At 45.9% G+C, this 20,795-nt stretch overlaps 3 protein-coding genes across 3 annotated transcripts; 1 reads left to right on the plus strand and 2 right to left on the minus strand.

Annotated features, from left to right (window-relative positions):
* Nucleotides 1-11,676: 11,676 nt before the first annotated feature.
* H2ac25 (H2A clustered histone 25) lies at nucleotides 11,677-12,191 on the minus strand. Its single transcript, XM_075989590.1, has one exon. The coding sequence runs from the start codon at nucleotides 12,159-12,161 to the stop codon at nucleotides 11,769-11,771; it is 393 nt and encodes a 130-aa protein (XP_075845705.1). The 5' UTR covers nucleotides 12,162-12,191; the 3' UTR covers nucleotides 11,677-11,768.
* A 263-nt stretch (nucleotides 12,192-12,454) lies between these two features.
* On the plus strand, nucleotides 12,455-13,143 carry LOC142859416 (histone H2B type 3-B). The gene has a single exon (XM_075989591.1). It carries the CDS (start codon nucleotides 12,472-12,474, stop codon nucleotides 12,850-12,852), a length of 381 nt encoding a protein of 126 aa, XP_075845706.1. The 5' UTR covers nucleotides 12,455-12,471; the 3' UTR covers nucleotides 12,853-13,143.
* A 3,681-nt stretch (nucleotides 13,144-16,824) lies between these two features.
* LOC142859417 (H2B.U histone 2) lies at nucleotides 16,825-17,440 on the minus strand. The gene has a single exon (XM_075989592.1). The coding sequence runs from the start codon at nucleotides 17,408-17,410 to the stop codon at nucleotides 17,030-17,032; it is 381 nt and encodes a 126-aa protein (XP_075845707.1). The 5' UTR covers nucleotides 17,411-17,440; the 3' UTR covers nucleotides 16,825-17,029.
* Nucleotides 17,441-20,795: the final 3,355 nt, after the last annotated feature.

Here is a 20,795-nt window from a genome sequence, read left to right on the forward strand (position 1 = left end):
GCCTCCGAAGACTTCCTTCGCCGTTCCTCAAAGGCACAAAACGGCCTGCGGGCACGGCTTTTATAGAACCCGCTGCGTTCCTATTGGCCGCCCATCAGGCGGCATGATTGAATACTGAGCTCTGATTGGTCCATGGGGCGTTCCTCTCTACAGCCTTCCCTTTAAATTCTCTCCTCTTGCCACTATCTCTAGAGTTGTTAGTGACACCGCTCTGGGTAGGACGGCAGCGGGCAGCGGGGACTGTAGAAAAGTTTAAGTCAATTTCTCAGCGCCTTTTTTTTTTAACAACCCTGCCTCAACTGCCAAGTCTCAAAGAACCTATAATTCTGCGTGCTTCCTTTTTCCTGCAACTAGGCAAATTTTCCCGAGTTCTGGGTTATTAGAAAAGTAGTCGAGGTCCGGAGGTGGTTCAGCAGTTAAACGAAGTATCTGTTCTTCCAGAGGACCCCGGTTCAGTACCCAGCACCAACATGATGGTCACATCCACTTGTAACTCATCTCAAGGGATCCAACACCACCTTCTGCTGGCACCAGGCAGTCAAGTGGTACACAACATACGTGCAAGCAAAACGCCCGTAAACACACAAAATATCTTTATAGTAAAATATTAAAAATTTAGTTTTGTTTTGTTTTTTGAGACAGGTTTTCTTTGTAGCTTCGGAGCCTGTCCTGGAACTTGCTCTCGTAGACCAGGCTGGCCCCCAAATCACAGAGATCCGCCTGCCTCTGCCTCCCGAGTGCTGGGATTAAAAGTGTGCACCACCACCGCCCAGCCTAAAAAATATTTTTTATATTAAAACATTTTAAAAGATTTAAAATTAAAAAATTTCATTTAAAAGTATTTTAAATTAAAACTATTCTAACATTACAAATATTTTAGCATTAACATATTTTAAAATTAAAAGTACTTTAAAATAAAAAATATTTTTAAAATTAAAAGAATTATTTAAAAAATCTAAAAATGCCCCTGCTGTGTCCTTGCTGGCCCATGACAAAGTCTTGACACAAGCACCACAGGTTCCCAATTTGGCTACACTAACAATTAGCTGAACTTCTAGCTCTCACCGATCCATCTCAGCAGAAGTGGTCTTTTGTTTGGTTTGTACTCCTGCCCCAACTTTGGATCAGCTGCTTTCTCCCCTTAAAGACCCTTGCAGTGGTTTGAATGCGAACAGCCCTCACAGGCTCACATATTTAAATGCTTCCTCTCTTCCATAAGTGTGTTAGGAAGGAGTAGGAGGCATGGTCTTTAGAGGAGGTGTTTTCGCTGGAGTTGGGCTTTCAGGTTTCCTAAGCCCTCCCTAGGCTTGCTCGACCTCCTGCCTGCCTATCTGGCTGTAAGAAAGCAAGCTCTCTTCAGCAAGCCTACTTCAGCAGCCCCCGGCTGGCCTGTCTGCCGGCCTCACCCTCTGCCTCTGTAAGCAAGTCCCCAACGCAAAGCTTCCTTTCGTACTCTGTCTTGGTCCTGGTGTCTCCTTAGAGCAATGGAAGGGTTACTAAGACAACTTTTTAGAACAGGCCCGTGTAAAATCACCTGTCCTTTAGACATCCTTCTTCCCACTGTCTCAGGAAAGCTCCTTCTACCTGCCCCACACTCTCCCAGAACCAGAAACAGCTTTTAAGATCTCAGTGATTCTTCTCCAGCTTTTTCACACAGTCTCGACTTTCATTCAAGACGATCACAGGAAAGCTGGGCATGTTGACACCTACTTGTAGTCCCGTACTTGGGAGGTAAAGGTAGTCAAATCGGGAGGTCATCCTTGCCCACATAGCTCACATGTAAAGGTTCTGGCAGCTCTGATCCCCTTGTTTGGGAAGTGTGATACTGGGGTTTTTGTTGGTGAGCTACCTATTCTTTTCCATAATGAGAAATGACTAATTCTTACTTTCAGAGTTTACCATTTATAACTGGCTAGTACCAGCAAGAATAATGTTATGTTTTAGTCATGTTAGAGAAGTTTTATTAATTTTAAGAGATTTATTGATTAATTTGTGTGTGTGGCTGTGTCTGTTTAAGTGCACCATGTTGTGAGCCACTTGAGGAGGGGCAGGAACTAAACCTGGGTCCTTTAGAACAATAAGGGCCATTAACCAATGAGCCACTCTTATGGTGAAATACATTTAATTGGAGCTGGTTTGCAGATACAAAAGTTTAGCCTGTTAGTGTCATGGTGGGAAGCAGGCAGACATGGTGTTGGTGAAGGAGCTGAGAGTTCTGCATCCAGATCCACAGTCAGCAGGAAGAGAGACACTGGGACTGGCTTGAGCGTTTGAAACCTTAAAGCCCATCTCCAGTGACACACTTCCAACAAGGCCACAGGTCCCAATCCTTTCAAATAATCCCACTCTCCATGAGCCTATGGGGACCATTTTTATTCAAACCACCACACTGTCAAATATGATGCGTTGTGCTTACAAAGTTCCTTATGTTAAAAGATCACTGTCCTTCAAATATCCTGGCTTCATCGTGGCATCAGGAAGCTATGGTTTGTGTCTGTGTTCTGAGCAGATGACGTGCTATGCCTGTCTTAGACAGTGGAACTGATCCCATTTAAATATACCTTAATCCTGTCAAATGTCAGATTTTGCTACACCATGATTTGAACATAATCCTTAAGATAGGTCTTGTGCTAATGAACTTTCCAACACAATGAAGTGTCTATATCTACACCCCGGAGGGTTTAATGGTGGGATGTGGCTCATACTTAGTAGAGCAGGGCTGGGTCAAAGGTCACACGACTCATGCCCCAAAGTCTGCATCCAGTTTTCAGCAACAGGAGAAAGCTACAAGAAAATGGTGTACCTCATATCAGTTTGCTGGGAGCCGATGGGAGAAAACTGGATCCTACGGAGCTTAATGGGGTGACCGATTGGACTGATAAAAAGCTTTTATTTGAATCTTCACAGAACTCAGGGAAATGCTGATAAATTTTTTGCAGACTTTTTTGTTTGTTTATTTTGCTTTTTGAGATAGGGTTTCTGTAGTAGCAGGAGCGGCAGGCCTGCGTCCCCAGCACCCCGGCCGCCTGGCTAGCTTATGCCCCGAAATAACAACACACAAATTGTATTCTTTTAAACACTGCTTGGCCCATTATATCTAGCCTCTTCTTGGCTAACTCTCACACCTGGACTAGCCCATTTCTAATAAAGTATGTAGCACCGAGGTGCGCTTACCGGGAAGATTCTAGCCTAGGCCCATCCTGGGCCTCAGAGAGCAGAGGTATCACGCGTCTGCCAGGGAGAGGGGAACATGGCATCTCTGCTCCAGAGAGCAGAGCTGTTGAGTCTGAGCTTACTTCCTCTTCCTCCCAGCATTCTTTTCTGTTTACTCCACCCACCTATGTTTTAACCTACGAGGCCAAGCAGTTTCTTTATTATAATTAACCGATGACCTTCCTCCATCAGGTTTCCTCTCTGTGTAGCTTTGGAGCCTGAACTGGAACTTGCATTGTAGACCAGGCTGACCTTAAACTCACAGCCTCTGCTTCCCAAGTGCTGCGATTAAAGGCGTGTGCCACCACCAGTACCCTGCTTTATTTTATTTTATTTTTTTTGAAAGGGAGGTAGGGATGGTTGGGGGAGGGTTTTTGAGACAGGGTTTCTCTGTGTAGCCCTGGCTGTTCTGGAACTAGCTCGGTAAACCAGGCTGTCTTCGAACTCAGAGATTCACCTGCCTCTGCCTCCGAGTTCTGGGATGAAAGGCATGCGCCACCACCGCCTGGCTTGGGTACAAAGACTATTTTAAAGGATCCAAATGGCCAGTGGGTCCTGAGTACAGGGGTTTCTATCCCTGCAGTATCACTTGGCACTCCCTCCTGGTGTGTGAGACTCTGCACCTTGGGGGCATTCCATGAATCTGGTGTCCAGCAGCTCCCTTACTGCACAGCCATGATTAAAGTGTGCACAACTCTCAGGGCACAAAGGTTATGATCGGAAGTGGATGTAACTGGCTAAGCCTGGCCAGACCTGTCTCCTTGAATTTCTCTTGGTCTCTCTGTAGAGCGGACACTCCAATGAAACTTGGGGTGTGTGTGTGGGGAGGGGGGCTGTGATCATCAAAAAGGTAGGTTAAGAATGTCTGTGTGGCTGGCTCCAAGGCAGAAAGGCACGGGAAGGTTAGAGGATATTCCTAGGTCCTGTGACCTGCCTTGAGAAAGAGAGATTCCAGTCTCTGTGGCCTGCCTACAGAAGGGAAAGGATTAGTTTAAAAAATACAAAGCAAAACGGAGGGTGTGAGTGGGCACAGGGAGGGACAGGGGAGGGAGGGTTTCCTTTCTGAGGCCTAAAGGACCCCAGATACAAAAGATTATTTCTATAGTTCTGAATCTCACCAAAAGTTGCTTCAAGGGGCTGGAGAGGTGGCTCAGCCATTAAGAATACTGGTTGCTCTTCCAGAGGTCCTGAGTTCAATTGCCAGCAACCATATGGCGTCTCATACCCTTCCCTCTGCCATAGTGAGATCTGTTACTCTCTTCTGGCCTGCAGGCAGACATACAGGCAGAACACTATAATAAGTAAGTAAATATATATATATATATATATATATATATATATATAAATTTTTTTCAAAAGTTGCTTCAAGAATCAAGGAAAAAGGCCAAGTACCTTAATAGAACATATGCTTAGGGTTTTTGTTGCTTAGTTTAAAAGGGGGGAGGCTCTAGGAGTTATAAACCGGGTCTATGGGCCAAAACAAAATACATAGTAAATTTTAGTTACACATATATATGATCACAAGCTATGAAATTATATAGACTGGGCAATTTATAACATCAGAGACTCATTTCTCACAGTTCTGAGAGCTGGAAAGACAAAGCCAAGGCCCAGGCAGGTGGATTCGATGTCTGCTGGTGGCCATGGATAGCGGCTTCTCACTGCCTTTATTTGAAGAGTGAGAACCTTTACCTCGAGCCCTTTCTTAAGGACTCTTGCTCGACTCACGCCTCCTAAAGGCCCCACTGTTGACCGCTCTCACACTGCTGACGATGTTTCAGGTGTGTGATTCTGGGGCACGTGCAGACCACAGCCCTAACCTTTGCCCTCTAAGCCAAGTAGCTAAAAAAGAAAACCTAACCTATCTGGTTAAAGAAAACAGAATACTTTATTCTGTCAGTAGCAATGGAATATGGCTGGGCGGTGGTGGCGCACGCCTTTAATCCCAGCCCTTGGGAGGCAGAGGCAGGTGGATCTCTGTGTGTTTAAGGCCAGTCAGGGCTACATAGTGAAACACTATTTTAAAAAATGGAGGGGAGAAATAGAAAAAAAGTAAAGAAATGAGAAAAAAGTAAATTAATGTTATTTGCTGGAAAAATGGATGGAACTCAAGATCATTGTGTTAAGTCAAATAAACCAGATCCTGAGAGGAAAGCAATGTGTGGATTCTCTAGCATGTGGAAGCTAGACATTTTTTTAAAAGATGTGAAAATGGGAGGGAGTATTTATGAAGAGGAAGGTGATGGGGGGAAGGGAGAGATGGTGTGTGTAGCTATGAACAAACATCATATACATGTATAAAATTATCAAAATGAAAACCATTACTATGCACAGTTAATATACGCTAATAAATCTAAAATATACGGAAAGAAAGAAATGGCTCAAAGATCTAAGGATAGCAGGGCATGGTAGTCCATGCTACATTTGCAGCACTTGGGCTGAATCAGGATAACAATTTTGAGGGTCGCTTAGGCTACGTTGAAAAGACCCTTTTTCGAACAAAATAAAACACAGCTGGATCTGAAAAAATAAAAAGATTTCTTGAGGCAAATACTTTCACGGATGGGCTAGACTCAAGGGTCTTCCACAGGACACTATGTCACACGTCACAATCTGGGCAACAAGAAATAATAACAATGGTTATTTAGACCAAGTCAGAGTATGGAAAAGGTAGCCCACATAGTTCCAATCGTGAGTCGAGAAAAAGACAGAAATCAAACTGTGTTGCATTTTTACGGATTTGGTAAAAAAGGAAAGCACTGACCATCATCGTGTTTTGTTTCTAAATATGTATGTGTAGTCTAAACACAGCCGCGAGCGAATACCACAAAGGGAAGCAGAAGCCGAGTTTCAGGGATGCGGCCGCGGGGAGGCGCTGCATCATCCCGAGGAAGGGAACGCGGGTCGTCCGTGGGTGGTGCCCGGAACCGGGACAACACTATCCGGTACACCTAGTGATGTGAGGAAAATGGCTTCACTTTCAGAAAGAACCGTATCTCTTGCCTCTGGGAATACGCGACCTTGTGAGAGACCAGCAGCTAGTGGTATTTGAAATCCTGAGGGAGCCAGGGATGAGCTGTGGCAGAGACTGGGAGGCGGCAGAGCATGCGCCCCGGGCGGCCGCATCCCAAGCAGCCGCTGACGGAAAACGCCCTTGAGCAAGGCCAGGTTCCGGAGCCGAAGCGTGCAAAGAGCACCGCTTCTCCAGCACCCAATGCCAAGGTGCCCACCAGAGGCTGCCGGAAACCTTCCCTGAGCCCCGGCGCTCACACTCCTACACTTCTGCACCCCAGACTTCCCGAAGGCCGAACTCTGTGCAGTCGTCACCGGGGTGGTTAACCAAGCTGTGCGCTGCACCCACGAGTCCCACGGCTTTAATCTTAAATCTGCTTTGCAATTCCAACAAGTCTAAACAATGCTTCCCAGAGTGAAGACGCGCCGTGCAAGGCTGCATGCAACTGCAGAGCAGCGTCTTAATATCTGGCAAAGAACTTCTTTCTAGGGCCCGTAGTTTCCTTTTCCTGTCAAATTTCTCCCAATCAGAACCCGAGCCGCACTATTGGCATTGTGGGAAAGGATCAAATGGAGATTTAGCTTGTAGTATTAAGGGTGGAAGGTGGGGATGGAGGTGGAACTTGGGGGGCGGGAGCTCGCTTGTGGGACGCCACTGTCCCCTCAGCTCTATTCTGCTTGCTGTGGAAGCTCAATTTCTCTCCTTCTCTACATCATTGACCAGACTGGGAAGAAGTCCTTTGTTTTAAACTAACTTTATCAAATAACTGTTCAACATTATGTGCAGGGCATACTTAACACAAATGTGCCTCTCTGCCCCCTCTATGTCGCTGTCAGCTAGTCGAGGGTAGTAAACTGTGAGGTGGTGAGCTGGCCACAACACTGCAGAGTTTATCTCCTAGGCAGAGATAGGATGATATAAAGGACTATGAGCTTATGAGAGTCTTGGAAGGAAGAGGTCGCTTTTTTTTTAAAAAAAAAAAAAAACAACAGCCATCGTAACAGAAATGAGGCGACACCTCTCCATTGTCTGATTGTTTAGTGGCTGTAATGATGTCAAAGATCGTGAGTATCTTTACAGAAATCCCTATTAGGGTCCTTTGCCTAGTTAAAATTTGAGTTGTTAAAAGTGAATCGTAGAGCTTTGCTATTTTGGGTATTATTCTCTGATCAAATGTATGGCTACAAATTAATTGTTCTAACTGGGCAGTGGGGGCGCACACCTTCAATCCCAGGACTCGGGAGGCAGAGGCAGGCGGATCTCTGTGAGTTCGTGGCCAGCCTAGTCTATAAGAGCTAGTTCCAGGACAGGCTCCAAAGCTACAGAGAAACCCTGTTTCGAAAAAACCAAAATAAAATAAAATAAAAATAAAAAATAATTGTTCCTCATTCTGTAGGTTGCATTTTAATTTAATTGAGTCAATTATCTAATTTCTGTGTGCATATTTTTATCATAGCAACTCACGCATACACAGAATACAAAACAGGTATATTTTGTCTGTTTTTCTGAATTGAATCACCAGGGTGAGGACCACCTCATGTGATCTTGACACCAGTGAGGGTGAGCTGCCATTGGCAGTTAGGAGGTGGGACTGTCCAGCAGGTGCTGTAGGCATGCAGCTTGGGGAAGAGGTGGGAGCTTGTGGAAGTCATGGTTTTGGGGTGATAACACAGAAAAGGGGGACCCTCCTTGTAGCAGCCTACACTTGGGATGTGCAACACGGAGGTCTGCGATCCCTCCCTGCCTCCTGAACCCAGGGCTTTGCAGCTCATCACATTGGGGAGAAATTGCTTCTTACACAGCCCGAGTGCAACTGGCCTGGCGCTTGTGTGAACCCCGGGTCATGGCTGGAGGGACAGCATGAAAACCTGCAGCCTCTGCAGTCCTTGGGCAAAGCCACTAACCACCCCCCCCCCCGCCCAGAGAAGCTTTGCTGACTCTCCAGCTCTCTCTCTCTCTCTCTCTCTCTCTCTCTCTCTCTCTCTCTCTCTCTCTCTCATCATCATCATCATCTCTTCTGCACATGCAGAGAGCTTTATGAGAATGATTCTTGATCAACCCAGCACAACTACTTACCCTATAATATATCACATTATGTACTAGAAGTTATGTTGACATAATTTAAAGTACCGGGGTTCCTGTGACCAAGCCCCCTGTAGACAAGAAGGAATACTGTAATGTCCTCTAGGTTCATCCACATAACAAATGAAATGCTGCTTTTCAAACCTATGTAGTATTTAATCTGTGTATATGTCATTTTTTTTCAAGACAGGATTTCTCTGTGTAGCTTTGGAGCCTGTCCTGGAATTTGCTCTGTAGACCAGGCTGGCCTTCAACTCACAGAAATCCGCCTACCTCTGCCTCCCAAGTGCTGGGATTAAAGGCATGTGCCACCACGGCCTGGTGTATATACCGCATTTTGAAGATATATTTGCTCCTATATAGACATCTAGGTTAGTCCCATGTCTTAGCTGTTGACAGCGCCACAAAGAACATGTCAGTCCATATGTCTCTTCCACACACTGATTTCATTTCCTTTGGATAGACGCCCAGGAGTTGGAGAGATCTATTCAAATAGGTCTATTTTTAATTTTTTGATGTGGGGGATTATTGGACATGTGGATGAGCCTGCAAAGAAATGGTCCCACAGAGCTGAGACCGAATGTGGGAGGCAGGGCTGGAGGAAAGACCTACACCTAGAAGAGGAACTAGGATTCTGGGGAGCTGGGTGGAGTGCTCCCACACCCTGCAAACAGTGTCTGCAGCTCTTTCCAGGGCTGGCTCCAGCTGCATGCTTCTGGAACCCTCTATCTCTTTTTCCTGTCTTCAATAAACAGCAGTGCATAGGGACACGTGGAGAGTGTCCTTAAATCACTCTACTACAGGCTTGTGGGTCAGGAAAAGACCTCCATGCTCACACACAATACGCATGTGGGCCGGACCTGCCAAGACGAACTGCCAAGGCCGGTTCCAGAGGGGCTGTGGTATCAGGATGTCCATACCTGCTCTTCCACGTGGTCTCTGATGATGGCAGCTCGGGTACTGAGTTCAACCTCCTCCTACCTGAGCTGGGTCAGTGTTGCTCTAGAAAGCAAGCACAGGAACACATCGGTCTTCCTTCTGGCCCCCGCCCCACTTCCAGGCTTCCATCTCTTCCCTCCCTCGCCCCCTCTGTGTGTGTGCATGCACACACGCACGTGTATGAATGTATGTATATGTATGAGTGCAGGCAAACATGTGCCTCCTGTGTGGAGGTCTGAGGACCATCTCAGGTATTGTTCTCAGGTTCCACCCTGAGGCAGGGTCTCTTTGTTAGCTGCTGTGTATAGCAGGCAAACTGGCCTGGGAGCTCTAGGGATTTTCCTATCTTCCTTAGAAGCACTGGAATTATGGTCAAGTGCTAACCTGGCCCTGCGCTGCCTGGGACCTGGGAATTCATGCTTGCATGGCAAGCTCTTTACTCCCCCCATCTTGCTGGCCCTTATCTGTCCATTTGGTACACACTCCGAGCTTCTTCAAATTTAGGTGAGATTTCCAAGCTATGATGAACCACTTTCATGTGAGCAGTTGAGGGACATCTGGTACATTTCTTTTGTTGTGACCATCACCTGTGTCTTCTTCCACAACCACACGAGGAAGTTCTGTTCTCTCCCCTTCCAGCTCCTGTGTCTATTGTTGGAACATGCCTGTTCTGGACACTGAGGTCCAGTCACGTGCATGAATCAGCGCTTCATTCCCTTCTGTCGACTAGCACTCCGTTATGCGGACAAACCCGTCTTGCGGATCTGTTTATCAGCTGATGGATATTTGGGCTCCTCTTTTAGCTTGGATAAATGATACTATCACTGCATCTGTGTAGCTTCTGCTAGATATCTATTTCCATTTTATTGGGCATATACCCTAGGCATGGCCATGTGGTGTTGAATCCAGTGAACATTCTCTTTTCAAGGCAGCTGCTGCTGCTACTTTACATTTCTGGAAATGGTAATCCAGAGGACTGGATTTTAGGTCAGGGTTGTTTCAGTCCAACTTTCTGTAATATTATAGACACATCCAGAATCTGTGCTCTCTTGGTATTCACTGGTCACATAACCCTGAGCAGTAGACAAGCCACATCTTTGTATTATATTTTCCCTAATGGAAAATTAAATATTCCTTTTGGATGGTGGGTGTGCATTTGACAGGAAGCCTTGGAAGTGGGAGATGAGAAGCTAATCCAGTACATCTTTCTCCACAATGCTTCCATGACACCATTAAATAGTAACATCCAACTCCTAAGTTTAACTGCCACTCAAGAGATTAAGAAACTACAATAATCTATGAATACACACAAACTAAAGCTAGAACTGAAGATTCTCACTAAAAACATAAGGGGAAGATCTCAAGGTCCAACCCTTGGGCGTTGGTTTACTGAAACCACCCACCAGCAGACTGTACAATCTATATGCAGTTTTTGTCTATTGTGTGGTTGAGACTCACAGTTGAATACATTGCTTATTCTTGGGCAAACAGGTTTTTGAGATGTTGATATTTTATAGATTTGTGATTACAGACAGTGTCTGAGGAGTCCAGGCTTAAATAGACCCAGTTTTGTTAGGGTATATATAATGAGCATTATATAATTGTCTTGCTGTCCTGTATTGCCAAAATTTAAAGAGAATAGCAGTTAACAGGAAAGGGGACACATGTCGAACTCGGTGGCATTTTAACCAATTGTCATAACTCATTTAATCCCCCTTAACCCTCACTTTCCCCACTGGTAGTGATTTTATCTGTAACTGTCCCACCATTCTTTATTCTGCCCGTAGAAATCACAATCCTCTCTAAAAAATCCCATTTTACTTGATGTGATGCTAATCATGTTCTCCTTTAAGCTTTACTATTGGACATTGCTGCACTCTCAAACCTAGTTTTACCAAAACCGACTAATTATTTTGTTTTTCAAGGTTAAGCTACTTAAGTGGGTAAGATTGATCAGTTCCAAACGCCTGCTGGACCACCATCATGGCCATCTATCTGTAATACTACCACTTACATATAGGGCAGCACTGACCTGTGTCGCTCCCGTCCTCGACAACTTCGAGTTGTTCGCATAAAAAAAAAAAATCCCTGACACTTTTGGAAATCTCAACGTGATTAGACCCTAACTCGAGTGGACTTAAGTTTTAGTAGAACCGGAAACATTAGAGACACCAGTTTCTAACCTACCAGTGCCTAATGCTAACTCCAGCCAAACCAAGTGTCCCCTAATGTTCAAGCACGAACCTTAACGGAAATAGAGTGTTTAACACGAGTGGTGGGGGACAAACAGCGGGGGCCTCCAAACAGACCCTAGGCCAACTGCAGATGGAAGCCGTTGGCCTGAGCGGTCACCACCCCAGGCGCCGCGCGGAGATGCACAAACGCATGGAAGGAACCGGGAGACCCAGCCCGGCCAGTACCAGGCGGTAACAGGCTCAGTGTACAGCTCTTTTTGAGGTTGTGGGTGGCTCTGAAAAGAGCCTTTGGTGTCCGTTAAGTAGCACTAGGGACCAGAAGGGCCTCACTTGCCCTTGGCCTTATGGTGGCTTTCGGTCTTCTTGGGCAGCAGCACCGCCTGGATGTTGGGCAGGACGCCGCCCTGCGCGATGGTCACACGGCCCAGCAGCTTGTTGAGCTCCTCGTCGTTGCGGATGGCCAACTGCAGGTGGCGCGGGATGATGCGCGTCTTCTTGTTGTCGCGGGCCGCGTTACCAGCCAGCTCCAGGATCTCGGCAGTCAGGTACTCCAGCACCGCTGCCAGGTACACCGGGGCGCCGGCACCCACCCGCTCCGAGTAGTTGCCCTTACGAAGAAGGCGATGCACACGGCCCACAGGAAATTGTAGACCTGCGCGGGAGGAGCGGGACTTGGCTTTTGCGCGAGCTTTGCCGCCCTGCTTGCCACGACCAGACATCTCCAACTGATAACCAAAATGAGTAACACGAACCAACGAAAAAGCTAGCGCTAACGACCCCGCAAGCGCCAACGAGCCCTTATATATGATCAGGAGGGAGGCTAGACTGCGCCTTTCTATTGGGTAGCAGCGTTGGCCAATCGGAAAAGGAACACGGCAAGCCTAATTTGCATATCCCTTGCTCTGCGATGACGTATGTGCAGTTGTAGTCAATCAAAAGCGAGCAATGTTGACCCTTCATTTGAATACGAGGCGTACAAATAGAGTTGGTGCAGCGGGCGTACGTGTCTCTCCACAGTAGCTAGCTAATATGCCTGATCCGTCCAAGTCCACTCCGGCCCCCAAAAAGGGGTCCAAGAAAGCCGTTACTAAGGCTCAGAAAAAGGACGGCAAAAAACGCAAACGGGGCCGCAAGGAGAGCTACTCCATCTATGTGTACAAGGTACTGAAGCAGGTGCACCCCGACACGGGCATCTCGTCTAAGGCCATGGGCATCATGAACTCGTTCGTCAACGATATTTTCGAGCGCATCGCCAGCGAGGCCTCCCGCCTGGCGCATTACAACAAGCGCTCGACCATCACGTCCCGCGAGGTGCAGACGGCCGTGCGTCTGCTGCTGCCCGGGGAACTGGCCAAGCATGCTGTGTCCGAGGGCACCAAGGCTGTCACCAAGTACACCAGCTCCAAGTGAGGCGCTGCGCGGGCGTCCTCAATCCAAAGGCTCTTTTCAGAGCCACCCATACAGTCGTTAAAAGGGTCTTGAACACAGTGTGTGGAGGCATTGATGGTTGCCACGCACCTGATAGGAATTCCGTTACTGGGTACGACCAAGAGAGAGGTGTTTGGAGTGAGGAATGTGGGGCTGCAGCTGCTCTGCTCTTCCTAAGGGTGGGATGTGGACGACGGCCACGGGAGGAGGCAAGGGGCGTGAGTCCCCTCCCCAAGCCTCAGTCTTCCCCAGGTGGGCGAGGTCACAAGAATAGTGGGATTCTGGATGCCGCGCGTCCTGGGTGGCCTCTGGTCTGCGTTCCTTTAGAACGTTTCCTGGAATAAGCAGACGTCTTATCCCCTGGATATGACCATTCTGGCATGATATATATCCAATAGATCCTGCCCTAGCGGTTTGCTGGAACCGAGGTTGAAAAGGCATGGCGACACCCTGAATACCTGTGTGCAGGAGCTGGATCTAGCCAGCTGCAGCAGCCAGCAGGGTTTGTGGTTAGGGGATGGAAGGATTTGGGGAAAAAATCCTGTTGCTTTGAGCAAATGACTTGCTGCCCTGAGCTGTTTTATTTTCTGTAAAGCATTGGTATCAGAATTTTCCACACTCGGCATTTTTTTTTTCCTTTTCGGAGAATGCCATTTTGGTCTGGCAATTACCTGTGGAAAGAACACAGCTTTCCTTGGTTTGCCTTTTATTTATGGAGAGAGGATTCATGATAATTACTTGAACTGTTATAAGATATATTGAGAGACTCTATCGCCATCTCTCGCACAGAATAATAGGTACGTTTGGACAGATGCTAAGGGGCAGTCGCCCGGAGACGATGTCTTCACTGGAATTTCCTACAGTAGCTGTGCCGCCTCCCCCTTTCCACATAAAAAGGATTTTTGACAACTTCAAACGTTTTAAAGTTAGCATCTCAAGTATTTTTTTAAATACTAAGTCAAATAGTTGCCAAGATGAAAATGACAACATAGGACTTTTGTTTTTAATTAGTCTTAAAAATACCGTTAAAACATTAACACGAGTCAGGTCAAAGTAAACCAAGTTCTTTAGCAGATATTTCAGATTATTTTCTCTGAGAATTTGTCTTTATCTTCCTTCTGCTTCAAATTCTGCCAACAGCAATTATATGTATATTACATTTTACCAATTACTAATCTCCAGAATTTTCTATTGAAGTTTAAACATGCCAACCAAATTATCTCCATGTTTAAAGAGGTACACCAGGAAAGCAGACAATTGTTTAAGACACGAATCATGGTACGTTAGTGAAGCTGAGTCTTCCGCTGAGGCTTGATGGGAGGAGGGGTTGGGTGGGAGACTATACTCTGGACCTCTAGTATGTTAGCCAAGTCTCTACCACTGAGATGCCACTCAGCCCTCTTCCTTCCCCCTGCCTGGGTTGTTTATTCAGATCCATTCATGGGTACAAGTAGTTAGTGTGTAGTATATAGCATTATTTTCATTTGACATATTTTTATAAAAATATATAAGTAAGTACACATTAATAGAAGCCTTGTCATAACCCTTGACCCAGTACATTTCTTCTTTAGTTACAGTTGAAAACATAAACCATGATCCATCATCATAGGGGAGACCACGTTCTGTCTTGCATCTGCTGTCTCTTGCACACACACACACACACAACACACACACACAAACACACCAGTGTGTCAGTGTCATTATGTAGGCCTTGTTGGTCTAGAACTCACTATATAGACCAGGCTGTCCCAGAACTCAGAGATCTGCCTGCCTGCACCTCCCTAGTGCTGGGATTAAAGGTATTCACCACCATGGATCCATGCCAGTATTCTTAATCGTCTCCAAAATAGAGGATTTGGAAGCCAGATGTGGTGTTGTCGACTTGAAATGGCAGCAGCTAGAAGGAGAAGGAGCAGAGGCAGGGGAATATTTGTATGCTCAACACCAGTGTGGTCTGCATATCAGGTTCCAGGCTATTCAGAGCTACACAGTGAGACTGTCACCAAACAAAACACGAACATATATATATATATATATATATATATATATATATATATATATATATATATATGGTGAATACAATCATCTGTGAACTGATGCCAAGTGATTGTCAAGGCTTCTGACACTTTTGCTATACTGAGGAAGTATTCCATTACAGACCTGGATGGCCAGGCCTTGGAGTCAACTATCCATTTTAAAATTTTAGCTATGAATGTTTTCCATGCATTTATGTGTACCACAGGCGTGCAGAAGTCAGAAAGGGGGTCAGATCACTTGGAACTAGCATTATTGATTGCTGTCAGCCATTAATGACCCAGTTATTGTGGGTGCTAGGAATTGAACTCAGATCCTCTGCAAGAGCTATTCTTGACCCTGGGCCATTTCTCCAGCCCCAAGTTTTAAAGGAATATTTGCAGCTGCTTCGTCTAGGTCCGGGATAATATACAGTTTCAATAAACTGTAACCTTTGTCTCCAGGAGAAAGACGAGCCTGGCAGATGAACCTAAACATTTTTAGTACAAAAGATAGAATCAGCGAGCAAATCTAGCACACAATCACAATTTCCAAGTATGGTTCTATAACAATACATTTATAGTTGTTGGTAAAACAATGGTTTAATTTTTAATTTTTTTTCCTGACAAAAACTGGAAGTTGAGAATAAGCTGCCCAGGTGTGTTACTTTGGCAGCTACAGCTCAGAATGGGGAAGATTTGTCCTTCTGTAGGCTATGAATATTAAGGAGGTGACAAAGACTGTGGAAAACTGTGCTGTTGAGATTTTATAATATAGAAAATGGAGAGCAACTAACTGTGTACAAAATTCCACTGAACAATTGGAAAGTGTAGCAGTGTACAGCAAATATGTGAGAATTTGTAATAGCAACGAAGACAATGCAAATAATGTGTTTTCTGGATCTGGAATACTTAATGTTAGTGAGGTTGGAGGGGGAACGAGGGATCTGCAGGCGTGCAGTCTGAGATAATGACGAAACTGCCATTCCCCAGTCTCAGCTAGATGCTCAAGATAAACTTGCTAATTATTAGGGAACAAACTAGGAATTTTGAGCAAGGGAAAAAGCTGTCTCTTTAAGAAGAAGTTACCGACAGAAAGACTCGCCTTTCCTGTGAGACAGTGAGAGGTTAAATGTTGACAAATGAGCGCCTGTCACTGGAGGTGGTGCGAGGAGAAAGACGCCATTGTCCACCCGAGAAACCAACATGCAGTCGGAACCAGGGGCAACCAGGAGCTCATGGAAGATGGGCTTCTCCCACATACAATGAACCTCTCATATTGGAATTTTAGGGGGACAGTAGTTTGGACTGTTCTTGCACTTAGTCATTAATGCAGACATAAATTGAGCAGAGCACATATAGGGTTATTATTATTATTTTTTTGCTGTTGTTTTAAAGGCACCGATTTCCTTTATTTAAAAGGACGTTTCACCATTTACTAGAGTTGTGTTAATGTATACAGACATTTTTATGATCTACATTCATGTGCACACACATATGTATACATTGAGATGAAACAAAAGAACATTTCATCGTTTAAATACATGCATGGATAAAATGTCAGAATTTTCCCTGGACAGATTTTGGCTTAGTGGTAAGGTTGGTGAGCAAGGGGCTGTGCATAGCATTTTTAGGCGTTTCGAGTAAAATACCACAGAAGACCTGTTTAAACTGTTTTTGTCTGCAAGAGCTCTAAGGGTCTAATCCTGGCAACGGGAGGAAGGAAGCAAAGGGATGGAGGGAGATGGCTCCGAAAGCATCAGTCACGAAAGCACAACAACCTGAGCCTCAACACGGCATTCCGCTGGACATAGGGGAGGCGGATGGATAGGGTGAAAAGATGAGGAGAGACCCGCTGCTGACGCCCCCACCCCAACCGCGCAGTCCAACCCCAAAATGCCCCCGGAAGCCATCCACTTAACTACGTTTTCTGTGGCCAAAATTCAATCGAATCAATTTCTTTATTAATGTATCTTTCTAAAGAAGGCATGTATTACCTTCGTGTCCCAATGTCCAGTACAATCCCCATCCCAAAGTACATCAAATGAAATGACAGTTCTTTATCACACCAGGTAGCACGCTCCTTTTTTGAGATTGGAAGGTGGCTCTGAAAAGAGCCTTTGGGTTGGGGACGCCCGCGCAGCGCCTCACTTGGAGCTGGTGTACTTGGTGACAGCCTTGGTGCCCTCGGACACAGCATGCTTGGCCAGTTCCCCGGGCAGCAGCAGACGCACGGCCGTCTGCACCTCGCGGGACGTGATGGTCGAGCGCTTGTTGTAATGCGCCAGGCGGGAGGCCTCGCTGGCGATGCGCTCGAAAATATCGTTGACGAACGAGTTCATGATGCCCATGGCCTTAGACGAGATGCCCGTGTCGGGGTGCACCTGCTTCAGCACCTTGTACACATAGATGGAGTAGCTCTCCTTGCGGCCCCGTTTGCGTTTTTTGCCGTCCTTTTTCTGTGCCTTGGTAATGGCTTTTTTGGAACCCTTCTTGGGGGCTGGAGTGGAGCGGGAAGGCTCCGGCATCCTGCTGCACTGGCTGCACCAAGACGAACAGGGAGACGGCGGAGGCAGGGTTATTTGTCATCCTTATATTTAAATGAGGGCTCCAAAGCAGTATCATCTGATTGGACAAACCTAAAATGTTGTAACTAGGAGACACGAGTTCTTTTTTCTTATTGGACAGTATCGCAACCAATCCGAAAGTGCGTTGACTGAGCCGGCTCAGTGTCTCATCTTTGTCTGAACCCTTTGTTTTAACTAGGAAGATTTAGCTTCTCTGGCAGTTGTGGCTGTGGCTGCAGGGACAATGCTGCAGGATCCGATTCTCGTTGAGCCAAATCACCGGCCATTTGTTTCTCATTAAAAACGAGGGAGAAGCTTATTGCCTGCTTAGTTGGAGGAGGAAATGACAGCTTCCGACTGCCATTTATCACATCATCGTCCCCCTCCAGGGGAAACAAAAGCAAAAACACATTTCTATAAGAATCCTTGAGCGAAGTTCAACAGTTCACGGGAAATCAGAAAACATACTAATGTAGTTTCACTGCGAGTGTGTGGCAGGGTAGATTTTCATCTGGAGAAGGGGTTTTTGGGACGTCCATAATTCCAGGAGCTGGAGCGAAGGCTGGTGTAACCTTATTGATGGGTTCCGTATTTACAGGACGCAGCAGGTTATAGAAGTTACGCCTCTCATAACGGTTAGTGCACACGCACCTAAACAAACACGCATATACACACGGTGCTGAGAGAAAAATAAAAAGGCTGTATGTTTACATCGTTCACATTTCAGCATCACTTGGAGAGCTGGCTTTAGCTCTGGGTCATCATCTGCATACTACAGTTGAGGAATCACGGTCTGAAGGCTAATTACCTGCCATACCTGGGGTAAGTAATCTACTTCCTTCACACCTTCATTTCTTCATGTGATGGTGGCATAATGCCTATTGGATGCGGTGAGTTCATATGGGTGAGCAGCCTGGAAAGGGGCCCTGCACAAGCTAGTGCCTAATTCCTGTGAGCTTCTTTTACATCAATACACATCCTTTCTATCTCCCACCAAAACACAGAGCGAACTGTAATTCCTCACGCAGAGATGTGGCTGTTTTTCCAGTGCCTACAGGGCGAAAGACAACATGGCATCCATCAGACGCCCAGCCAATGCTTGGTGAAAGAACAGACCTGGAAGCCCATTCAGCTGGCTGCTGGAGCATTGGGTGTCTTGATATTGGAAGACTTCAGGGGTAGGGAGCCGTGTTTTAGTTATCAGCATGAGAAAAAAGTAATTTTGTAAAAAAAAAAAATCACCTAGAGCCTAGAGGTGATGGCGCACGCCTTTAATCCCTGCACTCAGGAGGCAGAAGGAAGTGGATCTTTGAGTTCGATGCCAGCCTGGTCTGCAGACCAAGTTCCAGGACAGTCAGGGCTGCACACAGAAGCCCTGTCTTGAAAAACAAAAACAAACAAAAATCACTTAGGGAAAAATATATTTTGAGTGTTAACCCTCCTATACACACAATGTAAATGAACCTTGGGTTAAAATTACTTGCAGCTACCAAGAGTCAAAAGGTGAATATTAGAAATATCTATATAAACTAGAGAACATTTACAAATTGTTTAAGGATAGGAATAGGAAAGAGAATCTTGAAGAATAACTACTGCTCTTGATGTATCATGCTAATACCAAACAGATGCTCATTAATACAAGGACAAATGTTTCACCGACTGAGATTCTGGTGGGTGAAGCTGCATAGTCCAAGCAAGAACACTGCCATACACAAAGGAGGAAAGCTGGAAATATGTACCACAATTTTCTACAGTGTGCCAGAAAGCCCACTGTCCATTGCAGTCTCCCAAAGTGACAACCATGCTTGCAAGCAGAAATCAACATTCGCTTTCATAGATAGCATGTGTAAAAAAATTGTGGAATTGATGAGGCCCCACCGCAGATGTTAAGATGCATAGTAAAATAAATCACAGCTACTTTTACAGTGGGGTTTGTTATCGTCAAGACAAGGCCTCAGGAAGCTCATCCAGCCCTGAATTCTTGATGGCCTTACTGTTATCTCCAGCGGGTTAAGATAACAGCTACTACAGCTGGCTCATTGCATTGTCTTACGGCTATTTAATGACAAGTGAAAATAATATTAAACCAAACTTACTAAGAACAACTGCTTGAAGTGCTCCTCCCCGTGACCTCAACATCTTAGTCCTCTTCAGTCCCCCTTGGCAGTGTGCTGCTGATAGACGAAACCCTTTCTCTCTCTCTCTCTCTCTCTCTCTCTCTCTCTCTCTCTCTCTTTCTCTCTCTTTCTCTCTCTCTCTCTGAGACCACATTGCAGTGGAGACTCACCTATGGCGGCTGATCCTGAATAAAAGATCTTCCTGTTTTCCAGTTCATTTACTGTTATAAAAACATACCCAATGGGTCTGGTATGGTGTAAAGTATTAAAGTTGTGAGAGTGAAAATAACTCCTGTCAATCTTCACAGACTGCGGGGAGCTGTGGAGGGGCAAAGCTGAGAGGCTGGGAGGGAAAGGTGGCTTACTGTCAAATGGCAGAGTATTCCATCACAAGACTCCAGAACCATGAGATTTTAAACTCACAGAAATGCTAAAGTCTCTCTAAGGGACTGGGGGTCATAGGTTAGTTAGATACAGTCTGAGTTTAATATTAATATGCCTCAGGGCCCAGCAACACATGTGCAGACACACACACACACACATGCACACGTGTGCGAGAGAGTGCGCACATGCAGACACGCATTACTTCTATATGGATATCTTCCCAACAAGTGCCTGTCCAATCCCAGACTGCTGCCCCTTTTGCTTATTGGTAGATTTGGTCAAAGATTATCGTTTAAAAATATCTTACACATTCCTTCTCATTTGTGTCTTTTGTTTGCTTCTTTCGTTTTGTGTTTTCGAGACACGGTTTCTTGTAAACGTAGGAATGGCGTTTAGGCGTCTTTTGTCCTCTGCAGTTTCCAGCTGGCATCGTTCGGATAAAGGCCTTCCCACCATTATCCTGACTCCAGTGACATCTCTGGTGCGGTGGGGGCTGGGGCGCTGAAGAGTCCTTTGGTTAAGGGCGCTGTTTTCTCCTACGTGAGGAGGTAAGCTGGCCTGTTCCTTGCCTGTTTGCTGAAGGGCCTTCTGTTGACCATTACTCCTTATATCAGCAAAAGAAAAAGCGAATTATCGACGATGGGAGCTATTGAGGCAAATCTTGGCAACCAATCCACTCAGCCTGAGAAAAGCCGGGCTACCATCTGAGAGCCGCGTGTACCCTACGTTTTGTGTCTTTGTGCACTAGACTAGCTGCTCCAGCCGTGTGGGCTCTGGCGAAATTTTCTTCGATGTAAGTGACCACCTCCTCCTGGCGCCCTTAAGTAATTCATGCTTCTCCACCT

Source organism: Microtus pennsylvanicus, chromosome 11, assembly GCF_037038515.1.
Source record: "Microtus pennsylvanicus isolate mMicPen1 chromosome 11, mMicPen1.hap1, whole genome shotgun sequence".
Taxonomy (NCBI): domain Eukaryota; kingdom Metazoa; phylum Chordata; class Mammalia; order Rodentia; family Cricetidae; genus Microtus; species Microtus pennsylvanicus.

Coding starts and splice junctions, on each gene's coding strand:
- H2ac25 (XM_075989590.1), bottom strand. CDS start 12,161: ATGTCTGGTCGTGGCAAGCAGGGCGGCAAAGCTCGCGCAAAAGCCAAG.
- LOC142859416 (XM_075989591.1), top strand. CDS start 12,472: ATGCCTGATCCGTCCAAGTCCACTCCGGCCCCCAAAAAGGGGTCCAAG.
- LOC142859417 (XM_075989592.1), bottom strand. CDS start 17,410: ATGCCGGAGCCTTCCCGCTCCACTCCAGCCCCCAAGAAGGGTTCCAAA.